This window comes from Micropterus salmoides, unplaced genomic scaffold (assembly GCF_014851395.1).
Source record: "Micropterus salmoides isolate LMB-PRFRI ecotype aquatic unplaced genomic scaffold, ASM1485139v1 Ms_hic_scaffold_2, whole genome shotgun sequence".
Classification (NCBI taxonomy): domain Eukaryota; kingdom Metazoa; phylum Chordata; class Actinopteri; order Centrarchiformes; family Centrarchidae; genus Micropterus; species Micropterus salmoides.
Window position 1 is genome coordinate 28,336,759 of NW_024041150.1, and position 26,776 is coordinate 28,363,534.

Sequence of the window (26,776 nt, forward strand, 5' to 3'; positions counted from 1 at the left end):
TGTTTAGTGCCAGAAGGATTCTTTTGTTTGAACTGTTTCATAAGATTGGGTGTCGACCGTTTTGGAGACAACCTCTGTTGTTCTGTATGATTAGTTTAGAGCAAAGACTGTTTAATCCTGTAGATTGAAGAGGTGTTTTACGTCTGGGATCGGCGACCAAAAGTAATTAATACAAAAATGGTACACCCTTCCTAATTGGGTGACGAAGAAAACAACCAAACGACCAGTGACTATATGGACCTAAGCCATGTGAGGGAAAAAGGACCCGCCCACATACCTGAGGATATAAGCATACTATTTTGTAAGAATCAGGACCCATAAGCTGTAAATCTTGAAGGAGAGGCAATTCAGTCCACTGCTGGGGGCGGCAGTAACTCTATCACCATTTTGTAATTAAATCTTTTGTTATTTTCATTGGACCAAGCCTCTCCTTTCTCAAAATCTGGAAAATGCAACAAAGAAATCATTTCTCGTGCACACCAGATACTTTCTGACAGTGTCTCTGACATCTGTACTGTACCGTCTCACATCAGATACTACCTTCTGATAGGATCTCGTGCTTTCTCCTTAGGGGCTCCATAAGCAAGAACTTATGTTCTAATAAGTAAAATAAGTGGTAAAAGGAACGTTTTATCTGGAATAATGTGTAGCAAGACCATAAATGAACAAAATCAAGCTTTTACAATCACTTCAAGTTTTCTTCAGTTGCCAACATGCATTGGTCAAAACTGAAGTCACAGTGTCAAAACTCTTCACACAGTCAAACAGAAACATATAAAAAACTGTGAATCCTTTTTCATTGCATTCACACAAAATGCATTCAATGACAATTTTCTCTAAAATCCTTGAACTCTTTTGTCATTACTACTGCACCACCGGCAAAACAGGCCTATCTGCAGCACTTTTCAAATGCTAACACACTGTGTCCAAAACACTTTCAAAAAACAGAATGATGGCAAATATCCTGCATTTCCCAGTAACCACACTGAAACATGTAGAACATCTTAGCAGAATATTTATGTAAGTTTGATGTTTACATAGTTTACATCCTGGTTTAGAGCTGCAATCTGAGCGTAAGCAGGAAATGGGTTTGTATTTTATCAGAATTGGCTCAGTGGTTACATGAATTACAGATTGTGGTAATTGTATCTCACTACCAGTGGTACAGCAGAAACAAATGAGAAAAACTGTATTGCAGAACTGGAATTTCGAGAATTAGTGTTTTGTTTCAACTTGCTATGATATATATATAAAAAAAACAACAACACTAAAGCATATTGAAGCAAATTTCTATATTTTTGATTAATTCATGTTAAATATATTTTAGTACAGTTAATGAAGTGAAAATATGTTATTGTTATTCTGTAATGAAATTAGAATTTACAGTTAGATTGCAGTTTTTAATCACACTTTTTTCAAAATACTACACAGTTCTCTAGGTGTAAACATAAAATGTAAATATTCTGCCAAGATTTTCACTATATTTCGGTCTGGTTGCTGCAAAATGCAAAACATTTTTCGGTTTTGAATGTGTTTAACAGTTTGACACAGTGTGTTAGCATTTGAAAGATGTGCTGCAGATATATAGTGCTTTGCAGGTGGTGCAGTAGTAATGAGAAAGAGTTCTGGGATTTCAGAGGAAGTGGTGATTGAATGTATTTTGTGTGAAAGCTATGAAAAATGATTCACAGCTTAGTGCACACACACTTCTGATTCTCTGACTGTATGAAGAGTTTTGACACTGACTTCAGTTTTGACCAATGCAGATCAATCAAAGTAATGCAGACTGTGTGAAGAGTTTTGAAATAGTGTCTCTCTTCTGACCGATGCATGTTACCAATTTGAAAAAAAAAAAAAAAACACAACTTTAAAAACACATTAATAGAGAATGATAATAAATGTCCTGCATTTTTAGAAATCAGCTGATATATATATAGAAAATCTTAAAAGAATATGTACATGCATTTTATGTTTATGTCTATGTGCATGAATAACTATGTGCAGGGTTTTGAACAAAGTGTGGTTAAGAACTGCAATCTGATTGTAAAACAAGGAAATGTGCGTGTATTGTAGCACAACTGGTTCAGGGGGTGGGTACATGAATTACAGGTTGTGGGCATTATGTACCAGTGTTAGTGTGGAAACAACCGAGAGAAACTGAACTGCAACTTTAAGGAATTTGTTTTTGGTTTCAGTTTTTTATTTTTCACAAGTAAATTATTATATGCAGTCTTCGGCCAGGATGCATGTTGGTAATGCAGACTGTGTGAAGTGTTTTTAAAAAGTGGCTTCAGTTTTGACCAATGCTTGTTACCAACTGAAAAGAACTGTAAAATGGTGACAGAATTTTTTTGCAATTGCTAACAAGCATTTTTCAGTACCGAGTTTATTTTTTCAAAACTCTTCACATGGTGAGCACAACAGAAGTCTATGTGGACCAAACTGAGACCGACTCTTGCCTTGCTGTAATACAAAATGCATTGATTGAACACAAGACATCCAATGACCACAGCTTTCAAAATTCAAGAGTTCCTTTCTCACTCATATTACCAAAATTAAAGTTGATTGCTTGCGTGTAATTCTTGTATTTTTTTTTTACGACCCAACGACTAACCCCCACGTGGACTTGGCCAAATCATGCCAGCAAGGACACTTGATTGGCAAAAGAGCTAAAGTGGATGCCAATGTTACCATGTGTGCAGTGATATCCTCTGGAGTGCTGCTACACAGATGCAAGAAACTGGTGAACTGTGTTTTGTTTTTTGAGCAAACATTTACAGTGCTGACTTTTGTTTTCCTTGAAATCTTCATTTACTGTAGTTTATTTTTGAATTACTTGATGGCAAAGATAAAGCACAGTGAAGCTTTTCCTGTTTTCCTCTTGCATTTCGATAACTTTCTGTTGTACATTCTATGAAGACTTACTATTCTTACTGTATTTCATAATAGGAACCACACAAAAATGTACTACTTCAAAGATTCCCATAAAATTATGCATCTACTGTAATGCTACCTGTTAGTGTTTTAGGTAATTGTGTTTATGAGTGACAAAGGGTTGCTCTTGGAGAGAACAACTGCTGGTGTTTTTGTAAAATTATTTGATATTGAAACAAGTAAGCAGTGTTTTGGAAGTTTTGGTGCAATTTAGGTGTGAAATTGACTGTTGTGCAAGCTGTGTGTTGGTACAGATCGTGTGAAGAGCTTTGAAAAAGTAAACTCAGTACTGAAAAATGCTTGTTAACAATTGTAAAAATCTGTAAATCAAAGAGAAACACACATTCCTCTGATAAAGCAAAAGAGGGGAAATCTAATTAAAATAGGTATGGGCAATGTTAGTGGGCAAAAAACATCTGTTCAAACTCCTATTCTAACTGATGGTAAACAATCAGCAAAAACTACCAAAGAAAAGGCGAATTTACTTGTAAACATGTTTGCTAGTGTGCACAATGGAACCCATCTTGTGGATAAGCTTGGACAGAGGAAAAGAGAGCTATTAAGAGAAAATTGAACAGGATCAGAGGTAGGCCTGTAGTCTGGATTTAGAATTTAGAGTCTGAGCCAAAAAAAGGGGGCATGGCTGGGTGTGGTGATACTGATCCTGGACAAGATAAAGTGTCTTAAGCAACACTTAAACGTTGAGCTGTTAATTTTGTCTTTTAGATTTGTTAAACAAGATCTGTAACGAAGGAAAATTCCGATGTTATCCTTCAGATTTGGTGTTGGCATTTGGTGTTCACATGTTGCTGGCTCTGTATCTCCTCAGGCTCAATAAACCATGCTATGTTAAGTCTACATCAGTCTCCGAAACTTCCCACCTGAACCTGGCTCACAATATTTCTTCAACACTATAGACCTGTAGTTTTAACATCACATCTATGTAAATGAATGGTACAAATTATTGTGAAAAGACTAGATTACTTTTTAGAGCATAAAAGATTGTTAAGCCCACGTCAAAGTGGATTCTGAGGTAGAAAGAAGTAATGGCAGCTGGATACTTAGATATTGAAAAGCCATATGTGGAAAGAAGGGATACTAATTAAAATGAGTCAGTTATTGGGGGAATGGTGTATAACTGGATATTAGATTTAGTGGGATCAGATATGTCTAGGGAGTTTAAAATAGAAAATAATAATTGGATCCACTATTGATTATGGTTGGTGTAGTATATGGAAAAGCACGCTAAAGATTGGACAGGGTTCAGAACAATTTGATGTAGAGCTTTAAGAAAAACTCCAAAAAAATGCTCTGTTAGTAGCATATTGGGTTTGATTAAAAAGGATGTGGAAAGAAACACCCCATCACTGAGGTTTTATGTGAAAGAGTTAAACTACAGCCCATCTGTTTTAAATTATGCTCCTCCATGGACTCTCCTAGATTCATGTTGACTTACAGCTGCTAGAAGAAAATAACTGCTAAGCAACAGATAACATTCATTGTAATGTTAAATATCAGGTTCAAAAACAATTCTATAGGATTTTTGACAATACAGATGGTTGAAAGAATCCAGACGACAGACATGTGGGAATTGGCAGCCTATATATAATCCAGAATTTAACATCACATGTGACAGATTGACTGATAAGTTGTCCATGTTTTCTGAGTTCATTGCGGTCATTTTGGCCTTCAGAGGAGCAGATGGATACAGCATTAAAAACAGATTCAACAGCAGCTCTCAGAGGTTTCTCATCAAGGCAAACAGTCAGAGAAGATCTAATGATAGAAATGTAGTATAGAGGTGAGTTTTGTTGTGTCCCTGCTCATAACTGTGTAAAAGGAAATGAACAAGCACCTTTATGGCCAAAGAAGACTCTTAAAGGAGGTGACAGCCATGAGCAACGTAGCCTAATAAAAGTATCTTATGGTGGAAGAGAGGCAAAATTATTAGGTAGAACAGCCATACTTCAATCTTGGCAGATGGAGTGGGTTCCAGACAATAAAGTGAGACAATATTTAAATAATATTAAAAATTAATATACAGTTTAGAGGAAGTCATTGTTGCAAGATTAAGGTTTCACTCCATCTTATATGTAATGGAGAACAGTCAGGTGTGTCAGTGGTGTAACACTTTGGAAGATGTAGATCACATTATCATTCAGTGTAGTAAATATAATTCAGAGAGGGTGTCACGAATGGGTGTAGAGTTGAGCAAGGTTGAGGACCCAAATGAAGGACACAGAGCGGAGAAGGTTCAGTTCAGAGGGTTTATTCCAATAAACGAAAAGCGAGCACACTTACAGGCAGTGGTTGAGTCCAAAGCCAAAATAATTGATGGGGGAAACACAGATCCAAGGCGCAGTCAGGCAAGGTTACAGGCAGATAGCCAGGGCTGACACAAACTACACAGGAGACAGAGTATGGCAAACTACATGGACCGGACAAAAACTGAACAGAACACAGGCATTAAGTAATAGGGCTAACGAGCAGGGAGGGAGTCAACAGGTGAAAGACATGAGGGACTAATCAGAAATAGGCAAAAGCTAGACACAAACACCAGACACTGACTACTACAAAATAACCAAGGAAGTAAAGCATGCGACAACAGACCAGGACCAAACCAAAATGCAGAATACAAACTGAACACTCACTGGATGAAAACTAAACTGAGCATGAAACAAGCAGACTGAACACTGAACACAAGGGACTGGCAACTGACACAGGAGGAGAAATGAACTGGAACACAGAACAGACTAAAAACTAATCATACAGATAGTAGCAGTGCATAGCAGTGAAGACAGACTGAACTAAGAACAGAACACAGAGCAGACATGGGCAAAATAACAACAAACACCGAAGTACACAGACCAGGAGTAAACACTAAGACATGAACTAAGACACAGAACTAAAACGCAGGACTAAGTAGTAAGACAAGAAAACAACTTGAGAACCAACACAACAGTCCTCACAAGAATTAACAAGGCGAAACAGTAGAAAAAATGGAACCAAAGCACAGACTAAATAACAGATTTTTTTTTCACCTTTATTTAACCAGAAAGAAAACTCATTGATATTAAAAATCTCTTTTCCAAGAGCGTCCTGGCCAAGACAGGCAGCAGCACAATTAACAAGGTTGCAGACATTAAAACATATAACATATAACATAAACATAAAACATACAACAATTTATGATGGGAATACTTAGTGAGTTACAAGGTCATAAAATATCTAAAATTTCATATTTACCACAAGTAATAAACTACAAGGATCGTCCGAGTAATCATTCATAAAATCTACAGCCAGTGTGTACAGCCTCCATGTCATTTAAAAGTACTTTAAAAGCAACTAGTGAAACCGGCTCCTGAAGATTCAGGACATTTTGTTGCTGATTCCAAGCGCAGGGGGCATACTTAAACGCCCCTTTTCCCAATTCAGTCCGGAATTGGCCTCAAAGGAAAAACACGACTTGTTTCTAAAATAAAAACCCAGTTTCAGCTTCAGTTTTTTCGCTAACTGCTGAATGTGAGGTTTAAAAGAGAGAGAATCATCAATTAGTATTCAACTTACTTGATACAGACTCAATCTCGGAGCCCTGAGAAGTAGTGATGGGTGGAAGTGTCTGTGACTTTGATTTTGCACTGGAGAACAACACAAGTTTTGTTTTGTCATCATTCAAAACAAGTTTTAAATCAAACAAGGTGCATTGTACAGTATCAAAAGCAAGTTGTAGCTGAAAAGAGCCTGGTTTGGTGTAGATGCAGAGCAGTATGTCACAGTGTCATCAGATACCGAACAGACCAATAGATTAAACTCTCAGATTACTAAACTAAAGAACAGATGACAGGACTAAACTGTAGATACAAAACCAAAACCTAGAAACAGAGAATCAAAAGAGAAACTCAGGACAGGATCGTGACAGAGGGAGGCATTAAGGATATAGTGCATGAGACAGAACAGGGATGGAGGGTTTAAAATCCCTTTTGAGCTCAAGACAGGACTCAGAAGGGATTGATAGGTTATGAAATATAGAAATAATGTGTAAATGTATTTATTGTATAGTAGATTAAGCAGAATTCAGTTTAAATAAATGCCATGAATCTACACACTCCGATACGGTAGGTGGCGGTATGCTGATCCACCAACAAACAATCAGAAGAAGAAGAAGAAGTTTGGATGTTTGGCGCGGGCAGATACACCTACGCTAGCTAGGACGGGATGCTAACAAACGGAGCTCCTGAATACAATTGTAAGTTACATAGTGACAGTTTGTTTACAAATTAACCTTTTGTTGGTAAGATGGCACATCAAAACACATTGTTTTCGACAAAACTGACAAGAGTCCGGTAGTTAGTGTGCAGGCTAGCTATACTTTTTAGCTGTTAACTGGCTAACTGTTTAGCTAAGTTAGCGTTAGCTGTTAGCTGCATGCTAAATACAAGAGGGGACAGATACCGTCACCAGATGACGGAAGCTAATATGTGCACATTTTTTGTCTATGTATCACAGTTATTATTATTATTGTTCCATCAGAATGCATTTACGAACACTCCGACAACTGATTAATAACTTATTGTTAGAAACTAAGATGGAGATGTTGTGATAAATGTTCAGATGCGTCTGTAAGTTAATGTTACTGAAACGTTAACTTTGCTTGTGAGAAAGATTCAACGAAACATAAGTTAACGTTAAGTGTTTTTAAGTTGGAGTTGAAAGATATACCTCTATGATAGTGCTATAGTCAGAAGATACTTAAGTGATATCGTTGGGGTTTGGTTTAACTGTAAAATCACGTTAGTTAGCTATAAAAGGTTTATTCTTAACCTTAACGGGTGTTAATTAATACAATCAACGTAACGCTAACAGATTGTTCATGCTGATTAATGCAATGAACAGTCATCAATACTCAGTAACATGTGTCATAGGTAGCATTCTCACGGAGACCCAGTATTCAGCCTAGCCATGTTTATCAGATACTTTTTTTTTTTAATGAGAATATATTGGGCCTCCTTTGTTTATTCTTAAGAAAGCGTGTCCTGATGTGGTGTTTCTATACATTATGTGACTGCAAAGGGTACACATAGTCTCACACTCACATTCAAATTAGTTCGGTAATTAGCTCTGCATTACACAAGTATAACTTAACCTACCACACAGCTTTTTTCATAGTTTCCTTTATTGGTCACATGTCTTGTAGGGTGATATGTTTGTATGATATGGAGAAAATTATTTGATCTGTTGTGGCAGGAAGATTTGGAATAAAACCAATAGAGTCTAATTCAGCAACCCTGCAATGTATCTGACCCTGATGAAGGATATAGTATTCCTATTCAGTTTGTGAAACTGTTCCAGGGAGGTGTTCGCTTAGCATTTTGGAAGCTCTTTTTATTTTTGTGCTGTTGAATAGCTTTTCTTTATCCAGAGTGGTGATTTCTAATATTTAGTCTAGCTTCACTGATATATATGGGTTGGAAAATATATTAGAAAACACATCTCAGTATAATACAGTACAATTCAACAATTTCCAAATTGAAATTGAAGTTTCTCTTTAAAACTGTCTACAAAATGGAGCATGTATACCCTTGCACAAAATAAGTACTAATGTTCTCTAACATATCATTAACTACTTCATTAACTAAAAACTTCTACTGTTTATTTTGTGTTCTTTGTGATCCACTGTTCAATGTTACGTGTTGAAATGTTTCCAATTTCTAGAGTGCAATATAGTGCTGGATTACCTGAAACAAATAAAGAGCAGATGTGGATCAGGCTCTACGCAACCTAGCTGATATGAATTTTGAATGTCTGTCCGATTATCCCTGATCCAAATCATGCAAATCAACCAGGAACTCTCTAGTCTTAAGAGATCATGAATATGCTTTGCTTTATCTGCTCTCACTCTTTATATTGGTCTTCACCTAATCCTCCATAATCCACATTGTGCTGCTGTTTGACGGACTAGCACAATAACAACGTGGCCCCAAGAGTGCTGAAGCACCATGTTAGGCGGTGGTCAGTTTGTGGAGGCCCTCGGCCGTCTAGGCTATCCTGGTGCATCATCACTGAAGGCCACTGAGTTCGACTGGCTGTTTGACTGTGCCCCGGAGAACCTTCACTTCTTGCGCTTTGTCTGTCGGACCCTCAACCAGAGCAATGTTCTCACCATGGAGGAGGTGCGTGCTTTTCAGGAGCTACGGAAGTCCGGCAAGCCATTTCTGGATGAAGCAGCCTTGGGCAAGGTCCTAAAAACCATTGGACCTTCAGATGGGAGCAGTGCAAACATCTTAGGCCCCTCTTCTTCATCATCTGTGTTTTTTGAGGCAGAGGGGGATGTGGCCATAGAGGACTTGGAGGCAGAGCTCCAGGCACTGCATAAAGAGAAAGAGCTGAAGCAACGACGCTACAACAGGTTACAGGTTGTGGCCACCACGCGTGCAGATGTTGATCTACGACTTAATGCAGAACTGGAGAGCGCCACATGCAAGCTGAAGGAGCCAGCGCTTTCATCGGAGCTGAGAATGCTGACACCAACGCTCTTTTACAAAACCTAACAGATGAGGTGAGCAAGCTTGCTTCATATCTCCCAGTTCAGCCAGAAGCCAAGCAAAAAGGAAAAGGAGAACCTGTGGCCCTATCAAACCCTCCCATCTCCAAAAGCCCAACTGTCCTCCTCTCACAACTGTCCCTGGATCCCTACCTGCGCCAGGAGGAGCTCAACACTAAAACACTAACTGCCTTCACCCAGAGGCATTTCTTCCAGGGCATCTCCGACATTGTTCAGACTTCTTGCTCTGAGCGCTTCCAGGTCCTTGACCTCAGTTGTTGCGAAGATATAGAGGAGGAAGAGAATGAGCATGAGTGGCGAGAGAGGGAGGAGCGGGTGGTGGACCGCAGGAGGACAGAGATGGCCAGACTTCAGTGGTCTCATATTGTGGCCCAGCACCAACTGATGCAGGCCGTGGCAGAAGAGAAGAGTGTCATGGCTGGGCTGGACTGGCTCTCGGAGAAGTCCTCTCATACCAAGGTAAAGCAGACACATATGGTGTTGGTTTTTTTGTGTGTTTTGTTTGCAAACAATATCACCTCTGTTTCAGCTTTTTCTTGCAAGCTCTCCTTCACATCTATCTCTTCACTGTACCAGAGCATTTCCACCTCCTCCTCACTGCATGTCCGGGAAGTTGTGTCAAGGAAGGAGCTGCAGGAGGTGGAAGCTGAGCTGGAGGCTCTCCTTCATGGACAAGTACCTGCTGCCCTTAGGGAGTCAGCCAGGCTGCTTAATGTGCCAGTAGTGAGGGGAGACCTGGATCTGCAACTAGCCAGGCAGGACTACTACACTTCCAGACAGGATCAGGTTAGTTGGTGATATCGCCCAGTCAGGGGTGGAAATTAACTTTTTAGCTCACCTGCCAAGGTGGCAGGTAAATGGAAAAATTCCACCAGCCAAACATATTTTTTACCAGCCAAAATAATAAATTGCCTTTTGTGTCACATATACATTTGTTTCTGTCCTTTTAATTGAGATAATATTTAATTGCGGATAGTCTTTTCGCGCTGTTCTCCGTATGAAAGCGGCTATTCACTCTCACTCTCTCCTCTTTCCCTCCCGACTCCTGTCGTCTGTCCCTGAAGCCCACCCCTTATAAATCTACACAACATGGCCTTTTATTGTGGCCAGCCTAAGGCACACCTGTGCAATACCTATGCTGTCTGATCAGCATCTTGATATGCCACACCTGTGAGGTGGATGGATTATCTTGGCAAAGGAGAAGTGCTCACTAACACAGATTTTGACAGATTTGTGAACAATGTTTGAGAGAAATAGGCCTTTTGTGTTCAAAGAGAAAGCAAAAAAAAAAAGTGTTGGGTTTATAGTTTTGTTCAGTGTATATGCTGAATATTTACATGCCAATGTGGCGGGTAGCCTTCCAACATTTGGCCACCAAACGGAAAATCCACCCGCATTTGGCAGGTGGTGGGTGTTAATTTCCATCCCTGTGCCCAATTCACCCTGCGTTTCTCTGTCAAAAAGTGTCTTTTGCAGGCAGGTAGGAGGTCAGCGACATTTCTTATCATCTCTTACTAGGGCTGCACGATTAATCTATTTGCAATCGCGATGTTATGTGCGATTACATAAACACAAAAAGTGTGCTGTGTGTGAGAATCTCCTCTCAGTTTGCACTGCAGTCTGCTCATTATCTCTGCCCACACCCGGCTCTCGCATGTGCCCCTAAAGCGGTAAGACCGAAGAAAACGGGGATAACATAAAGAAGGTTTTGGCTGGGCAGTTAACATAGAAGTAGATTTAGATCCAGGATGCCAGTGTGCCAATATTCCAGCTTCTCAAATGTGAATTTGTTTATGTTTCTTTACTCCTCTATGACAGTAAACTGAATATCTTTGGGTTTTGGGCAAAACAGGACATTTCAACGGGTCATCTTTGGCTCTGGAAAACTTCAATTCACCCTTTTCACAATTTCCTGACATTTTGTGTACCAGACAACTGATCACTTAACTGAGGAAACGATCCACAGATTAATCGATAATAAAAAATACTTGTTTGTTGCGGCTCTAAATGTTACACTTTTGTCCTTTTGTTTTAATAGTGCCCTTCTTTCTTAGTAGATCTAACAAATCAAGAATTAATCACAGATAAAAGTCAGGGTTTTGATCCTTGTGTCGATTATCAGCCATCTGCACTGTCAGAATCATGCTTAAGACATGGACTGACCATCAACCTCACTGCAAGACTAAGTGGAAATGAAATATGAATCTTCCTCTCTTAGGTACGTGACTACCTACTCCGCCAGAAGGCGTCCTTTGACCTGGTGCTTCTGGCTCAGGAGATGGAGATAAGGAGGTGGAGGACGTGTCTTAAGCAGCTGGGAGAAATAAATAGCAGACTGGTAAAGGAAGGGAAAGCGGCAACCCTGAGAATGGAGTCCCTGGCACACCCTGACCTGGCTCTTAACCCCAGGCCCAACCCTATCATCACCTGCAAGGATGCAGCTTTCAGCAGGTGAGAAGACTCGTATAGATCTTTTAGAACTGAAACTCTCAGCATTTTATAAGCATGTTTGTTACAAATGTCAATCCTTATTATTCCAGTTTACCTTTATATAATTCTAGTCATTTATTCTTCTCATCTTCATGGATAAGAGATAAGAAAAGGAAAACGGCCTGAATGGCCCTCTTTGTCTTTCTTTAAATGCAGGCGCAGGCTGTCTCTCTTTAAAATGTAATTTATTCATAGTTGTATGCAACTCTTTTCTCAGACTGCTCCAGATCCTTGACAATGATTCTGACCACGGTCGATCCGAGCCTTTCCGGACATATAAAGCATTGGACCAGGCTGCTCGGGACCTCGCAGGCAACCTCCAGGTGACCCGGGATGCTCTCTCCGGTGCTGGGCGCGAGCAGTACTACACAGCTGCTCGTCTCACTGGCGACTGTGAGGCGCTCCACAGAGCAATGTACACAGAGCTCCAGCAGCTGGTTTTAGGGCCGCAGGTACGTCCAACGGCCATCACTGACCAGGTGCCACTCTGTCCCAATGCACAGGTGGGTTTGTTTCCTTTTGTTTTATACAGTCATCATACAGAGTGCATTTCAGAAGCAGTCCTTAATGTGAGTCAGTTGATCTTAAAATTACTCGTCACTTTGGTGAGGGAAGCTGGTAGCACCATATATTTTTGCACATTTCTCCCATAAATCACAAATACTTAATAAAAGGACACTCATGTTGGGTATAAAAGCACTGCATGATAAATTGCTCTCACAGGGAACTGCTTTGCTGCATGACAAAGACTAGGATCAGGAACAATGTGTATTTGTCTGCTTGCTTAAGAATATTAATATTTTCTTACTTAACATCTCAACAGTTTTGAATGGATACTATCTCACGCACAGCTGCATCTCTTTCGTCAATAGGAACAGATATTTTAATCAGAGCTGTAACATTTAGTTGATCATTAAGTCATGAATATTTGACAATATGCTGCCACTCTGTGTTGTGGCATATTTATGTTTAGTACCTGAAGAACACTATGCTTATACTGGGTGTGATCTATGGATTCGTGGATCAAATGAGATTTTGAAACATGGGGAACGCCTCAAAGGATAAACTTGCATTTACATGGGAAATTAACATTTCCTGAGCATTTTTTAATGCAGCTGTGCCTCCTTAATAACTTATTTAACTTATGGACAACATGTGTCACTATAAAGGAAATCTATAAACTTTATTACCTTATTTGGAGAACCAGTTAGGCCTCGGTCAGACAGAAAGTGCTTTGCAGGTTTGAAAACACAAGGCGCACAGCACTGCCTTTTTTGGTTGAATTTGGAAAAGAGCAGTGCTTTTGTTGTTTTTTTTTTCATGTTGCTAGGGAACCACCAAATCAGCTGTCCTGTCATTCTAATCAAACATTATAGTGCCAGCGATCTGTAATCTTTGTTTGCCGCTACGTAATAACTGCCAAATTAGCAGAAACTTCAACACAACTCACATGTCTGTGTCTTTTGTTGCTAAAAACAGTCTGCTTTAATAAAACAGACAAACAGAGAGCGCTTTCTCTGACATTGTTTGAGGGCGAGAGGTGTACAAACATGAAGGAGAATGGGAAACGTGGGTACATGAGACCCTCAGAAAGGGGAGACACCGCTGGTAGCAGGTGTACCACCAGCTGGTGCAGTAGCTTCGTCTTAATAATGGGCGGTTCAAGGGGACAGTTTGTTGCAGTTTCCGGACAATCCAAGCAACTGTAAACTTCCGTCAACACAACTGTGGGCCTGTCTCCATTCATTCGATTGGACAATGGGTGGAGAAAAAAAAGCGAATTACGTCGGGCGCTTTTCTGGCCAGAATAGAATTTTATTCTAATTTTATTTATTTTTTTAAACTCTGTGCGCTCAGAGCGCTCCTTCAAAGACGCAAGGCGCAGCAGGGGCCCAAAATGCAAGGTGCCTAGGGTGTCTAAACAGTGAGCGTTCTGCGCTGATTATGCACCCTTTTAAAAAAACAAAAAACAAAAGTGCCTCTCACTGCAAAAAACGCTTTCTGTCTGATCCTGGCCTGGTTTATTTTTATGATAATTAAAGCTGACCATCAAGCAGTTCAGGTACCTCAGAGTCTCATATGTATTTCCATAGCCTGTTGCTTTTTATTTATTCCTTTCTCATCCCCGTCCCCTTGTCTCTACAGGAGCTGACAGCTAAACTCGTGGAAGTAGAGTCTCAGCTGCAGAGTTTGCAGCGTGTAACGCAAGAAATCACGAGGGAGGTTAAATCCAAGCGTTCTCAGCTGGAGCGCAATGCCCTCCTCAGGCAGGAGAGGGAGTTATACATCTACTTTAACTTGGATGCACGGCTACTGAAGAAAATAGTGGAGGATCTGGAAGGCAAAATGGCTGCGAAGAGAGGGCAGCAGTAAAACCAGCCAGGATGAATGAGGAGCGCTTACAACTAGCTCAACCCCACTGTGCAGTCTGTAGGTTAAGGGAGTCGACTTGTGTTATATAGTTTGAAGAGATCTAATAAGTACAGTCTGTGCTTTCAGTGGAGAAAGTTTGCAAGCCCTGGCAGAAACTGTGACCCTTCTCAAAATCTGGACCGTCTGGACCTTGCTTTGTGCAGGAGACGGAGATCAGTCCCTTGAGTCTTCAATGACTCAACACTCAACTTGGGGGAAAAGTCTAGAGCAGTGCTGCTTATATGATGATTGGGATTCATTGGATTGTTTTTCAAAATATTTGTACATAAACATATCAGATAAGAATTTTTGAATTTAATGTTTTGTTCTGTATTTTGATGTTTTAAGAAATCAATGTTTCATTCTTGTCTTAAATCATCTAATAAATAAAGTAAAATGTCTTTGTTTTTATTTTACATTATTGACATCTATGGAGGGTTATCAGCATACCTGGTATAGTCTGCTGTGCAGATGCACATTATTGGATGGGCTTTGTGGATGCCAGTGTAAACCAGGTCTGTGTAACTGACCAAACTCTCCCCTTTGTCCTGTTTAGGCCATTGACAGTTGCAGAGTCAAAGAGCTTCAGGTAGAGAGAGAGTAGAGGGCATTCTGACAGGGAGGAGATGGAGCGGTCTAGCAGCAGGTTGTACTCAGGACCTCTTTCCCAGGCGGCCCAGAAGATCCTGGCTGTTCTGCGGGCCGGCAGTCCACATGCAGCCAGACGCCACCACAACTACTCCTACATTAACAGTCAGGGCACAAGCACAGAAAATCTTCTTGCTCATAATTTATCCCCCAAACTGCTCCTAACCAATTTAGCCAGTTTGTAATTAATATTTTCTACTCTTTTTTTTGTTGAGAACAGAATTTTTAGTTAAGTAACTTTTGAGATGATTTTGAAGTAAGAAGGTGAATGTTGCTAAGGATACTGTATGTTATTTTTATCCTTGTGAGTGTTAAGTAATTAAACAAAAAACCTTTGACAGAACATGCCTACTTGATAAATCAATAATTATCAAGCCTGGTTTTCTTTAGCAGTAAATCTTGTGTATTTGAAAATTTCCCTGCATCACTTTGTTGGCACGTACTATATGTAAAAAGTGTAAAACAGGGAGATGCGATGTAGATTTGACAGGTCAACTAGGCATTTTATACAGGTAATATAATGCTTAACATATTTAGTTTCCCGGTTGTTCCCAGAGAGTTTGTTGTTTTTCCTTTTTGTTGTGAATGTAGTAGTGGAGAGAGATTATGGCAGCCAGAGGGAGCCTTTGGTTCAGAGCAGCTGCAGCATGAGTCAGGAGCAGAGCAAAGATGGAGACACAGACCGGTAAGATAGGTCACACCGAGGCTACACACAGATATGAGAACATGTACTTATGTTTAATGAGAGTTTCTATTTTATCAATATCTTATTTCTACTGCGGTCAGAATATTACTTACCTGAGCAGATTGCTGCAGAAGCATCTTGGCCTACACAGTGACACAACAGTAGTTTAATACAATTTATTAGTATATATTTAATAGGAGTATTAGTATTTGAACCACAGTAGATGTAATTGTGTGGGTTGGACTGTTTATTACTGACGTGATTTTATGTGCTCTTGCATTCTAATCCTTAATGCAAGTGTTAGACAGAAGAAGTAAAAGTCCCTTTGCCAATGTGATGGTTTAGACCCCAGGTGTCCTCTTCCACTTCCTACCACCACTCCTCCAACCAGCTGCAGAGCAATCAGACCTCGGCCTACTATCAGTCCTCGCAGACACCAGTCTGCTCTCTGTCATCCCAGGCCTCCTCCTGTTCTTCCTCCTGCTGGGACATATCCTCACTCCAAAGGCAGGCGACTCACACTGAAGCCTATTATCAGAGCTCACAGATTTATTCCCATAGAAAGTACTCTGAACCCCCTGCTAACCAGACCAGCCAGACTCGGTCATTCACTCAGCATGAGATCTCTGAGGCAGCAGCCTCTTTCTCCCATAGAGACCGATACACGCCGTCCCTCCAAATACCCGAGAGTCTTTGTGAACATCCAACTACACTGTGGAGAAAGTAAGTGGCAAAGGAAATGGGGATAGTATTTTATGTCTTACTATTTCATAGTTAAGTGTAAATTTCAGGGTTTTAGAGACTATTTTGCTGGATTTACTTTTATACTTTTAAGATATTTATATATCATTGTAAAAAGAAAAGCTGAATGTTAAGCAAGTATTGATGATCTTCTGTTTATTATTCTGTGAGTGAAAGCATGGGTTATAAACTTAGCATACTCTGTCTTTTCACTCATAGCTTCACTGAAGAAATCAGGCCGTATTTCGTCCACAATCTTCCTCCAGACGACGGCCCTGGCGATGTATTGTCAATGGAACACCCTAATACATATGAAGAGGAGCCTTTGGCTTGCCGCCCAGTTTTATCCAGCCTTAAAATAAGTGAAGAGACACATTTCACATCAGGTGCACAGAAAGAAAACAAAGTTACAGAGAGCTGGAAAACCTCCAGAAATGAACTAGAAGACAGTCAAGCAAAGCGGAATCTAGGTCTATCCAACTCTACTGAAGAGACCACTGATGGAGGCATACTATATCAGCATCCAGAGTCTGAAACAGTCAAAACTGGAAGGATACATGTACATCCCAGTGGCTGTGCAACAAGAGAGGAGACAGGCTGTGATGCACATTCAGGCAAGGCGATGAGAAATCTAGTTATAGAGGAAAGTTTGGAGATGATAGTGGATACAGAAGATGTGACTGAGGCTGGTTTGGGACAAATGTTAAACACAGAACATGAAGTGCAGGATGGAGTTACGTGGAATGAGAGAGGTCATATGGATGCAACCCTGCGAAATGAGAAAGGATCAGCCAGTGAAACGGGGGGAATTCGGCTCTTGGGAACCAATAAGAGCACTAGTTTAGAGAGGAATTTTAACTTGTTATCTACAGCAACCATCATGGACAAAATCTTTCACTGTGATAGTGAAGGAGAAAAGCTTGGGGAGAAAGAAGAGAATGACTTCGAGTGCAGAGTTGATACACCTGAAGTCAAAGAAGCTGAACATCCACCTGGCTTTAAGTCTAAAGAGATATTAGTGGGAGGTCACACTGGCAGTCCAAAAAAGGTCTCAGCAGCATTAAAAAGGGCCGACCACGAGGTGAGCCTCTGCCAGACTGCAACCCCTCAGGACAAGGGCCAGGCTGTGACTGAAACAGGAGAGAAGCTCCACACAGAAAACCCATTGGTGCAGTGTGAGACCAAATTAGTCCCGGGCAACAACACTGCTGATAATCTGAAAGGAACCGCTGAGGAAAGAATAGATGTGATGGAGGTCAGGTTGGAAGTGGAAGCAGAGAACAGGACAAAGGCAAGCACTGAAGATAAGATGGAGACAGAGCAGCACTGTCGTTCTGACGTCCAACAAAGAGAGAGAACGTGTGAGACTGATTCTAGAGAAGTCGGTGAATTACCTGAAATAGACATTGAGCTGGGAGGGAGGGGCAAAGACAGACATGAGTCCGTGATGCCACCTGTGGACAGTGAGGATGAGAGTGCATCTGAAGGTAAGTGCTCGATGGGCCTCTTTTTAATAACACTGTCACATCGTCTTGGTTTCTTTACGGTGGCCATCTTTAACTTGTACATGTAGCATTTGTTCTTATTTGAGTGAATCACAGGCGATCCAGGAACTATATGCTCAGTTTAAATTTAGTGGTGACTGATCTAGTCTCGCCCACATCAACAAATTGCAGTTTACAGCATTTACCAGTAGAGAGTGCTCGAATACTTTGCTACTGAAAGAGTAAATGCACTCCAACAATACATAACAGGATCAATGAAGAATTCACCACGCCATTGGGTCTCTTTAAATGACTCAAGCAATATTATGCTATGTGTTTAAAAGGGAGAGAGACTCAAATAATTACTAAAAGGATATTCGTATTGTTAAAGCCAGAGTGCTGGGGCTGTATTACATTAATGAGGAGGGGTGTGTGGAGGTTCATATTCTGAATACGGAACCAGAAAGTGTACTACTACTAAGTTTATAAATAGATATTTAAAAATGAAGTGCTCTTTTTCTTCCCAGGACATGCTTGTTATTAATTTATTCTTGAAAAAACAGTTAGGGGGTGCTAAAGCATTTCAAGTTATATCAAACTCTTGCATATGGCTTTCTGCTGTCTTTCTTTTATCGGAGTGGAGTTGATGACAGAGCCTCAGCACTGATGAGGGATGTTGTGTTCCTGCTCACATTACAGCCGCAGGAAAGGAGCTTGAGTCTCAGCTGCTGAGACAATGCTGAGTCAACTCACGTACAAGCATACACATCTACAAGAACACACACAAACAAGTTGCAAGTTGTGTTGTTGCAAAATGTCAGTTTGATCTTAGCCAGGATTTCTAGCGTTAGTGACCTTGTGTTGACACACACACACACAAACACACACACACACTGTAAAAGTGCCCATACATGCTTATTCAAACCAAACACACACATGGGTTCATTGATTGAGAATGTGTCAGAAAAGTGATGATCTAATAGAAATCCTCTCACCATCTCCCTTCTAGAGGACTCGGCTAGAGAAAGTTATTCCACGGCAACATTGTCGCAGGAGTGCACGGAAAAAAGTTCACGCTTCAGAGCTCCTTGTCTCCGTGGGAACCACCAGAACCATGAAAATGTACATGTGAGTCTCCGTGGAACAAGACTCACAAGTTGCACAACAGCTATACTTAACTTACATAAAGCAATAATTTATTTTTAATACTATTTTAAAATGTTTATGCCCTATTTGATACAGCCCACAGAGTCAGCAAGATGTAAAAATCAGTTTTATAATTTTGTCCTTTAAGAAAGTCTACTTTCAAGAAAAAGTGTCTCACTTGCTAAGATTTGTTTACTTGTCTTTTTATACGGAAATGCTGATTTCTTTTTTTTTCCTGTTATTGTCTGTGTCCCACTCTACCTCTGTAATCCCTGTAGGCCAAGGAAACAGTGTGTACAGCAGCAACACACCAAAAAGTCCTAAAATTTGAATAGCTGCTTTCAAAAGGATTAGGCTTCTGTTTCCCCGATGCGCATAAAAATCAATCAGGGTTGTGTGAAACTGGGTGCCGTCGGCAGTATATTGCAGCTTGCTGACAAGTGATAGCTCTCCAATGAGACGTAAAGTAAAGGAAAAAAGAAAAAAGCCCTGACGAGGTAGTTCACTATGCATATTGCAGATAGGGGGAGGGAGCAGCAAAGAGAAAGAACTATAAAGGGGGGAAGGGAGGCGTGGAGATGGGAGGATGGTGTGGGAGAGCGATAGAGAAAGGACGTAGGGGAGAGAAGTGGGAGAGGCTGAAAGACAGAGGAGGAGAAAGTTAGAAAGAGGTGCAGGACTTCACTGTATAACTACAATCAGCAGTAAACACATCAGTCCACTCTCTCTCTCCTTCCCCTTATTCATTCCAGTACTGGGCTACGGCCACGGCCTGCCTCAGTTTTCTATCTATATCCTGTAGCACAGCACCCTGGGGGGGTTCGTGACTTTGTCAGCTGGAAAACGGGTTGTGTTTACAGGGAAATGAGGAAGACTCTCCTTGGGGAGCTGAATCACTGGAATCCCTACATGCTGAGCCGCTGACAACCATACAGAATTGTGTGCATACACAAACCCACACACGGTCTGAAAAAAATTCCTCCGAATACCCAACTTCACATTTCATACCTAGATTTCAAAGAGCACAACTGCTCATGCACACGCTTTTGCATAAATACAGATGCGAGCTGCGAGTATGAATAATGGAGATGTTTATTAGATGCTGGGAAGGTTACAGGGAGGTGAGGCTGTACTTTTAGGAGATGGCACTCATATTTCTGTCTCACCTTTTTTTCCATCCTCCCACTTCTCCACTGGCCTCTATGGGATTATTCTGTGGGTGACCACCTGCACCTCTTACAGAGCCTAACATAAAGTACCATACTCACTGTGTGACATATTATCAGTTAGAGTACATACATATACAGCACAGACCACATATATTATACACAGTATGTTCTACACATGTAATCTGTCAGATTAGTTCATTGAACACATTGGATAGTGTCATTGTTATCAGGGCAAAACAAGCTGGCTTTTTTTCTTCATGAAAAATAAATAAGTACGACTGAGTGACTACTTCAGACAGGCTGTCAGACAAACAGCGTCTTCACTGTCTGTGTTTTTGTCTGGGACACAGCGCTGAGGGCTGAATGTGTGCCACAGTCCTCCCTTCACTTCCTCTTTTTTCTCTTTCCTGCTGCTCGTCTGTACTTTCTGTCTCTTTCGCAAATTTAGTATTATCCAACTAGACGCAGAACATGAATGAGAGTACCCTAATAAGGCAAGCAATTGTCTCTGTGTTAAAGCTAAATATGCACACTAGAAACTGTAACTTCATTCTGATGACTTTTCTAACTGTTGGCTCTTATGTATTGATTTTGTAACAAAACAAACACAGACCATGAGAGACTGTTTTCAAGTGCCTTCTGATGTTGCAGAATGAGTCTGTCTAAAAATATTCTTGCCTCCCCTGTTCTCTCTGTTTCCTGTTCCCCCCATTTGACCGCACACTGTTCACCTTTTCTGTCGTGTAGACTGCTAATGGAAGTATCAAAGGGAGCAGTTCAAGCGTTTTACTGGCCCCAGCAAGCACCTCTGCTGCTGGACAAAACCCCTCCTCTGTGCAGGACTTGGCCTCCACTGCTAGAAAAGCAAGCACAAAGCTGGAAAACAGCAACCTACCTACTTCCCAAACTCATTCACATCTTCCTCCTCTGATCCCCTCCCTCCCATTAAAGAGGAAAAATGAAGTACTTCAGCACCAAAATGCTCACCCTCCTCCTGAAATCTATCTAACCAGACGTCCTCCAAAATGGCAGCTAACTCACTCCTCACAAGAAAAAGCAGGAGGGAGAGTCAACGAGCCGAAGAGATCCAGACCCAAAACCTCTAACCTTGAACTCCCAGCTGTACCCCCAGAACCACAGACCAAAGTTAGTCCTTCTCATGAAACAGAAACAGTGGTACACAGAGACATGTATGCTGCAAAGCAAACTCCACAAATTCAGCAGAGTAAAGTGAAAAAAATGTCTCGTGAATCAGATATGAATGTTTCCAAACAGGCCTCATCTTCTGTGACCTTGACCTGCAAACCATTCAAGCACAAGTGGGCCAAATGTGGCCCTGACCAGGGAACGAACATATCCCGTGAGGGGGCTAATGGTGGTGAGCTACAGAACCAATCCAAAGCTAGCTGTCTGACTGCAGCCTTGACATCTGACCCCAGAGTAGAAGATTCTGGGAGGCTGAACCAAGACGAGAAGATGCAAATGCTTGAGAAGGCTGGGAAGGCCAAGGCGCTGGTGCTAACGTTGGTGCACCGAGATGGAACAACCCAGTTAGACTCAGAACAGGTGAGCAGGGCCACAAGTGTGGAGCTTTTAAATAAGATGAAAAAACAACGATGGATTTTATAAAGTGACCACTGAACAAAAACTTTTTGTGGCTGATGAAGTCGGGAGACTTATTGTCCATAGGTAACATATAGCACCAGGTCAGGTACTTATTTCTGAAGGGCTTTTCAGTTTCAGCTGTAAAGGAAGAAAGACTAAAAAAGAATTTGTCCCGTGCCTAGTATCTGTCCCAGTTGTTAAAAGATTAGTGTGAACCATTTACTCTTGTGGCTCACCGCTTCATTAACTGTTTGCTCATGTTAATTTCCCCCTCTGAACCTTGATATAGAAGCTCAGTCCGCCGGTGTGTGGCCTCCTCATACTGATGAAGAACAACCTCGACTGCAGCACGCCAGAGGACTCGCTCGGGCCAAACGACAGTCTGATCTACTTAAAATTAGAGCACACACCTGCATGGGCCCAGCAACACACACACCAGAGCCAGGAGCTCTTTACGAGGTCTGTGTGTGTTTGTATGAGAGAGATGTGAGAGTGAATTTGATAATGAATGTGAATTTGAAGTGTGAGTTTACAGTGCGTCCATTTATGCGTTTTTGAATCCATCTAAAAAAAGGTTTATGCATGTACTTATATGTGCGTGCGTGTGTGTGTGTGTGTGTGTGTGCGCGTTCCTCAGAGATATGCTGCTACAGGTGCTATCAAGAACTCAACTGGTGGTGTGCTATAAAGCCAAGGATTTACTTCGCACAGCTCTGCAGTTTTACAGACGAGACCTCAGCTGGAAACAAGGCAGAGCACACATACATAGATGCACATACATATGTGGAAAAACAAATACAAGCACATCTTGGTACTGCGCCCAAAATGTATCTTTGAGTATCAAACATTTAGTCTTGAAAGGTGGCTGTTTAAAAGTTTGTAGTTTCTTCTCAATATTTACTTATTCCATTCAGTGTGATCAACAAAACCAGCCAAGGCACAAGCAATTTAATGTGAAAAAATAACACTTCTTTGCAGTTTTGTAGGAAAGTGTTTAGTTTTGTTCTTCACAATCAACAGCAGCTATAGACAGCTTGAATTATTGTTGTTTACAGTGGACTTCAGTAATGACAAGATGTGCAGTAATCTCCAAAGTTTTGTTGCTAGTCTCTCATCAGTACACAGTACATCATGTTGAATACTGCTCAATATCATAAAGAACCGCCCTCTCTCTCCAGTGGCAGGCTGTCATATCCAGGACCCGCAGGTGTCAGGGTGGCTACTGGATCCTGCAAATTCCTCCTCTTGCTACCAGGACCTTCTCAATAAACACAGCAAAAGACCTCGTACAACACCTGCCCTGGGTACCAAGAAGGTTAGTTCAAATGTGGATTTCTATGTTGAGATGTGTCACCTACAGAACAAATCCATGGCGGGGGACACTTTAACAAGTCAATACTTCACCAAATTATCTCTAAATAGACAGCGGCTGGCATTTACATTCTGAAATCTGTCTGTGAAAGGATAGAGCGGCCTCTAAGACAGTTACTCCATGTAAGCACAGATTCCCTGGTCCCTGCACTCTCTTTCTTCAGAAAGCAAGCTGAGCATGTTTCTCTCTGTCTGTCTGTCTGCCTGTCTCACTCACTCTCAGGTCTCTCAGGTCATCTCAGGTCTGTATTCGCTCTACTGGCTTCACATGGAGCTGTGCTCTAAACTACAGGTTAGTTTATATGTGCGCGCACACACAAGCTTGTACATACAATATAGACACACAACACATTATCTGACTATTTGTGTGTCTAGAGCCAGGGGCTGTGGGAGCTGTACTCGGACATGGAGCTGAACATGATCACTGTTCTGGCAGGTGAAAACCAGTTTTTCTTCAGTAGACATTGAACACATATTTAAAACATGACTTTTTCACCCTAATGCAGTGCATGTTTTGTGAAAATATCGAGCATAACCACAATTAAGTGCAAACAGCAACATGTGTATTAGGCTGCATTAGAAGCCTTATTGGCTGGTATTTGGAGACAATATTACGTTACTAAAAATATTGTTAGTGCTCTAATTCAATCAATTAGAAACTTGATTAGAGCTGCCCATATTCAGCTTTACATCTTCCTAGTGGTAGACAGATTTACTGTGTTAGATCCTGTGGATCAGTAAATACTTATGTTGTTTCAGTTATGGAGATCCATCACATCCATGTGGACAAAGAAGCTCTTCAGAGAACGTCAGACATGCTGGGGGTAAGGCCGAACATCAGACACTGAATGTTACGGCTAGTGTAGTTTAAAGTTTCCCTATTAGTGTAATCAGTATTTCATATCGCTGCTGGCAGAGTAGGCAAACTTTTCTCTCATAGCCAGGAGTTATCAACATTTTCCTCGTGGCTGATGTTAATTTCCCACCAGAACACAACAATGGAACGGGAGCAGTATACACAAAAATAAATTTTCCATTATACTGCCTCTGCAGCAGCACAGGACTTTCACCAGCACACTTAATATAACTTATAACTATAATGTATTTCCAATTAGTATTCTTAACAGTATTGTATGTATGTTTCTTTTTGAAGCACACAGACGATCATGATCTGATTTTGAGACAATCCAGAAAGTAAGGTTTTTAAAACTGACCGGTCTAGGTGTTTCCATACAATTCTAGTTATTTCTTTCCATTTCAGTTAGTTTCCTTCCACAGATGCATAATTTATTTAAAAGAAAGTGAATGGAAATAACCCTTAGGCATTTTGGAGCAGTCGTCATAGCAAACTGGACCCTCACCAGAATCCTAAAAGGCAGTTATGAAATGAGAATCTTTACGTGAGTCATTGTTTTGAAGAGGAAAATGTGTTGGAGTGCTTTGTAACAGCCTTCATGTGTTGATCAATGGAAACTTAGTTTTGGCCAGTCTGCATGTAGGTATGATGTTCAGGATCAGCTAAGATTTGTGCTGCATCACTCTTAGCTGACAGTGTAGTAAAGTGCTGTAGACAGCTGCTGTATTAAGACAAATTGGAGCAAAACAGTGGGTGGATATGAGAAACGGAAGAAGAAGAAAAACAAGAACCTGAGAGGGAATGAAAAATAAAATGTCTCCTTTACTTCTTCTGGGTAAGATTAGTGAGGTGGTGGGTGGACGTCCTCCGGTGCGAGTGATCGCGGACACACAAAGACAGACGTGCAGATGTTGTGGACAAATGCATGATGAGCCCCCCCCCACACACACATTTCTAATAGAGCCACAGAACAACACACACTCTTAAACCTACTTATAACTCTTGCAGACGCCAGCGAGGGGAGTTGTTGTGGAGAGAGAGAGAGTCTTTTGGTATCTTGCTGTGTTGCTATTAATAGGATGGAGAGTCTGTCTTTCTCCTTTAAGAGGCTGTGCTGCAGGAAGGAGCATCACTGTCTCTGCCAGCACACACACATGCTGAGGCGCTGTAGCTTTTGCAGACTGCTGCGGATTTGTGTGCGTATGTGGGCTTGTGTTTTTATAACATGTGCCTGTGAGTGCAACCACGGATGCCCCCCCCCCGTCTTGTTGGATTTGTTTTTGTCTGTGCTGTCAAGTTCACCTGTCTGAACACTGAACAGAAGATCCCTCCTGTCTGACAGCCTGCACCTTACAAACATGCGCACATGCTCTTTTTATCATTGTTCACATTCAGCAGGACGCTCTGTCTGTGTTTCTCAGATTAGATGGACATCCATCTGTAAACACCGATCAAATCCAGATCAGACTGTCTACATTTTAACACATTGCTATGATTAATCTAGCATATTGGATTTCTATCTTACCAGTACTAAGGGGCTTGCATGTATTATTGATGATGCAGTCTGGAGTCTGCTCTGGGCTAAGAGCGAGAGAGAGAGGGAAAAGTACATATTTTGGAGTTTTGGTACATGTCTGCCAGCCTTCCTGTTTTATTCCTCTGTCTCTTTTCTTTCCACCCTCCTCTCCTTTATTGCTCTTTCTGTTATTGTCGTTTCTCCCGCCTCTGCTCATCATGCTGTCAAGTTGTGTCTGTTTCACTCCTCTGACTGATGTCTGTTTGTTTCAAATGCCATTTTCTGTCAAGGTCCAGCCATAGCCGAGTCCTCATCTGTTCCATCACTTTCCTGACTACCCAGTGAGGCATTTGCATCACATTTTTAACACTTGTTTTCAACCCATTAACTCTCAAATGTCCTCTCTCCCTCCCACATTCCCAAATCTTTCTGTCTGTTGTCTCTCATTACGTCACCCTACCTCTCCGTCTCCCCTCCCATTTGTTTTTCTATTCTTCCCTCACTCTCTTCTTCGCCTGTCAGGTCGTTACAGAAGTGTTTTCTACTTCAGTCAGACTCGTAATGAGCAGCTGGTGTGTGGGTTTCAACCCAGTTGTAAAAAAAAAAAAAAATCATGTGCTCAGTATTGTAAGAGCAGGCATTCTTTTAATTGTCTGCCCACCAAACTCCCTTTTTTGCTCTTCTTTGTCTTCTTCCATTAGTTTTCATCATTATCTCTGTCTCTCTGGGACTCAGCCTCATGGCCTTCCTCTTTTATCATGTTTTTATCAAGTGCCTCCACCTTTCTCTCTTATCTATCAGTCTCTTTTACTTTTCGTGGCTTCAATATCCGTTTTCCATTGCAGGTGCCTTTTTATTCCCTCCTCTCTTTAGTTGTTATTCTTCGTTGTAGACCCCCCCCCCCCCCCCCCAGCATTTTGTGTCCCTTCACTTCCTGTCTCTCTAACTGAGTTTATCATGATGCCTGTCAACCATCCCGGGAAGCAAAGTTCATTCTGTATTTGACTGGATTAGCACAGCAGTCATTAAACCCTCTCTGGCTCTCTCTGTGTTTAGGATTTAGTGTGTGTGTTAGAGAAAGTGTGTGTGTGCGTGTTTCTGTAGTTGAACGTATCTGTATGTTGTTGTATTTTTCGATTTTTAAGTTCTTTATAATT

The 26,776-nt window shown here is 41.2% G+C and overlaps 2 protein-coding genes across 5 annotated transcripts in view; both read left to right on the forward strand.

The window, feature by feature from the left end:
• The first annotated feature begins 7,011 nt into the window (after positions 1-7,011).
• Positions 7,012-26,776, forward strand: part of poln (polymerase (DNA directed) nu) — a 73,220-nt gene continuing 53,455 nt past the window's right edge. For 2 of the 4 annotated variants that reach the window (XM_038731124.1, XM_038731125.1), the window contains exons 1-13: positions 7,013-7,180; positions 14,955-15,151; positions 15,638-15,731; positions 16,077-16,454; positions 16,692-17,959; positions 18,966-19,084; positions 21,019-21,837; positions 22,166-22,335; positions 22,514-22,626; positions 23,055-23,191; positions 23,471-23,539; positions 23,623-23,683; positions 24,007-24,071. In XM_038731124.1, the coding sequence (XP_038587052.1) occupies positions 15,025-15,151; positions 15,638-15,731; positions 16,077-16,454; positions 16,692-17,959; positions 18,966-19,084; positions 21,019-21,837; positions 22,166-22,335; positions 22,514-22,626; positions 23,055-23,191; positions 23,471-23,539; positions 23,623-23,683; positions 24,007-24,071 (3,420 nt within the window). In that variant the 5' untranslated portion in view covers positions 7,013-7,180; positions 14,955-15,024. Of the gene's footprint in view, positions 7,181-14,954; positions 15,152-15,637; positions 15,732-16,076; positions 16,455-16,691; positions 17,960-18,965; positions 19,085-21,018; positions 21,838-22,165; positions 22,336-22,513; positions 22,627-23,054; positions 23,192-23,470; positions 23,540-23,622; positions 23,684-24,006; positions 24,072-26,776 lie in introns of all 4 variants that reach the window. The other 2 variants (XM_038731126.1, XM_038731127.1) reach the window with 2 other exon arrangements.
• On the forward strand, positions 7,255-14,799 carry haus3 (HAUS augmin-like complex, subunit 3). Its single transcript, XM_038731128.1, is given in 6 exon segments — positions 7,255-9,426; positions 9,429-9,955; positions 10,073-10,282; positions 11,715-11,947; positions 12,204-12,489; positions 14,132-14,799. Coding segments are annotated over 6 exon segments (1,980 nt in total). The 5' UTR covers positions 7,255-8,930; the 3' UTR covers positions 14,360-14,799.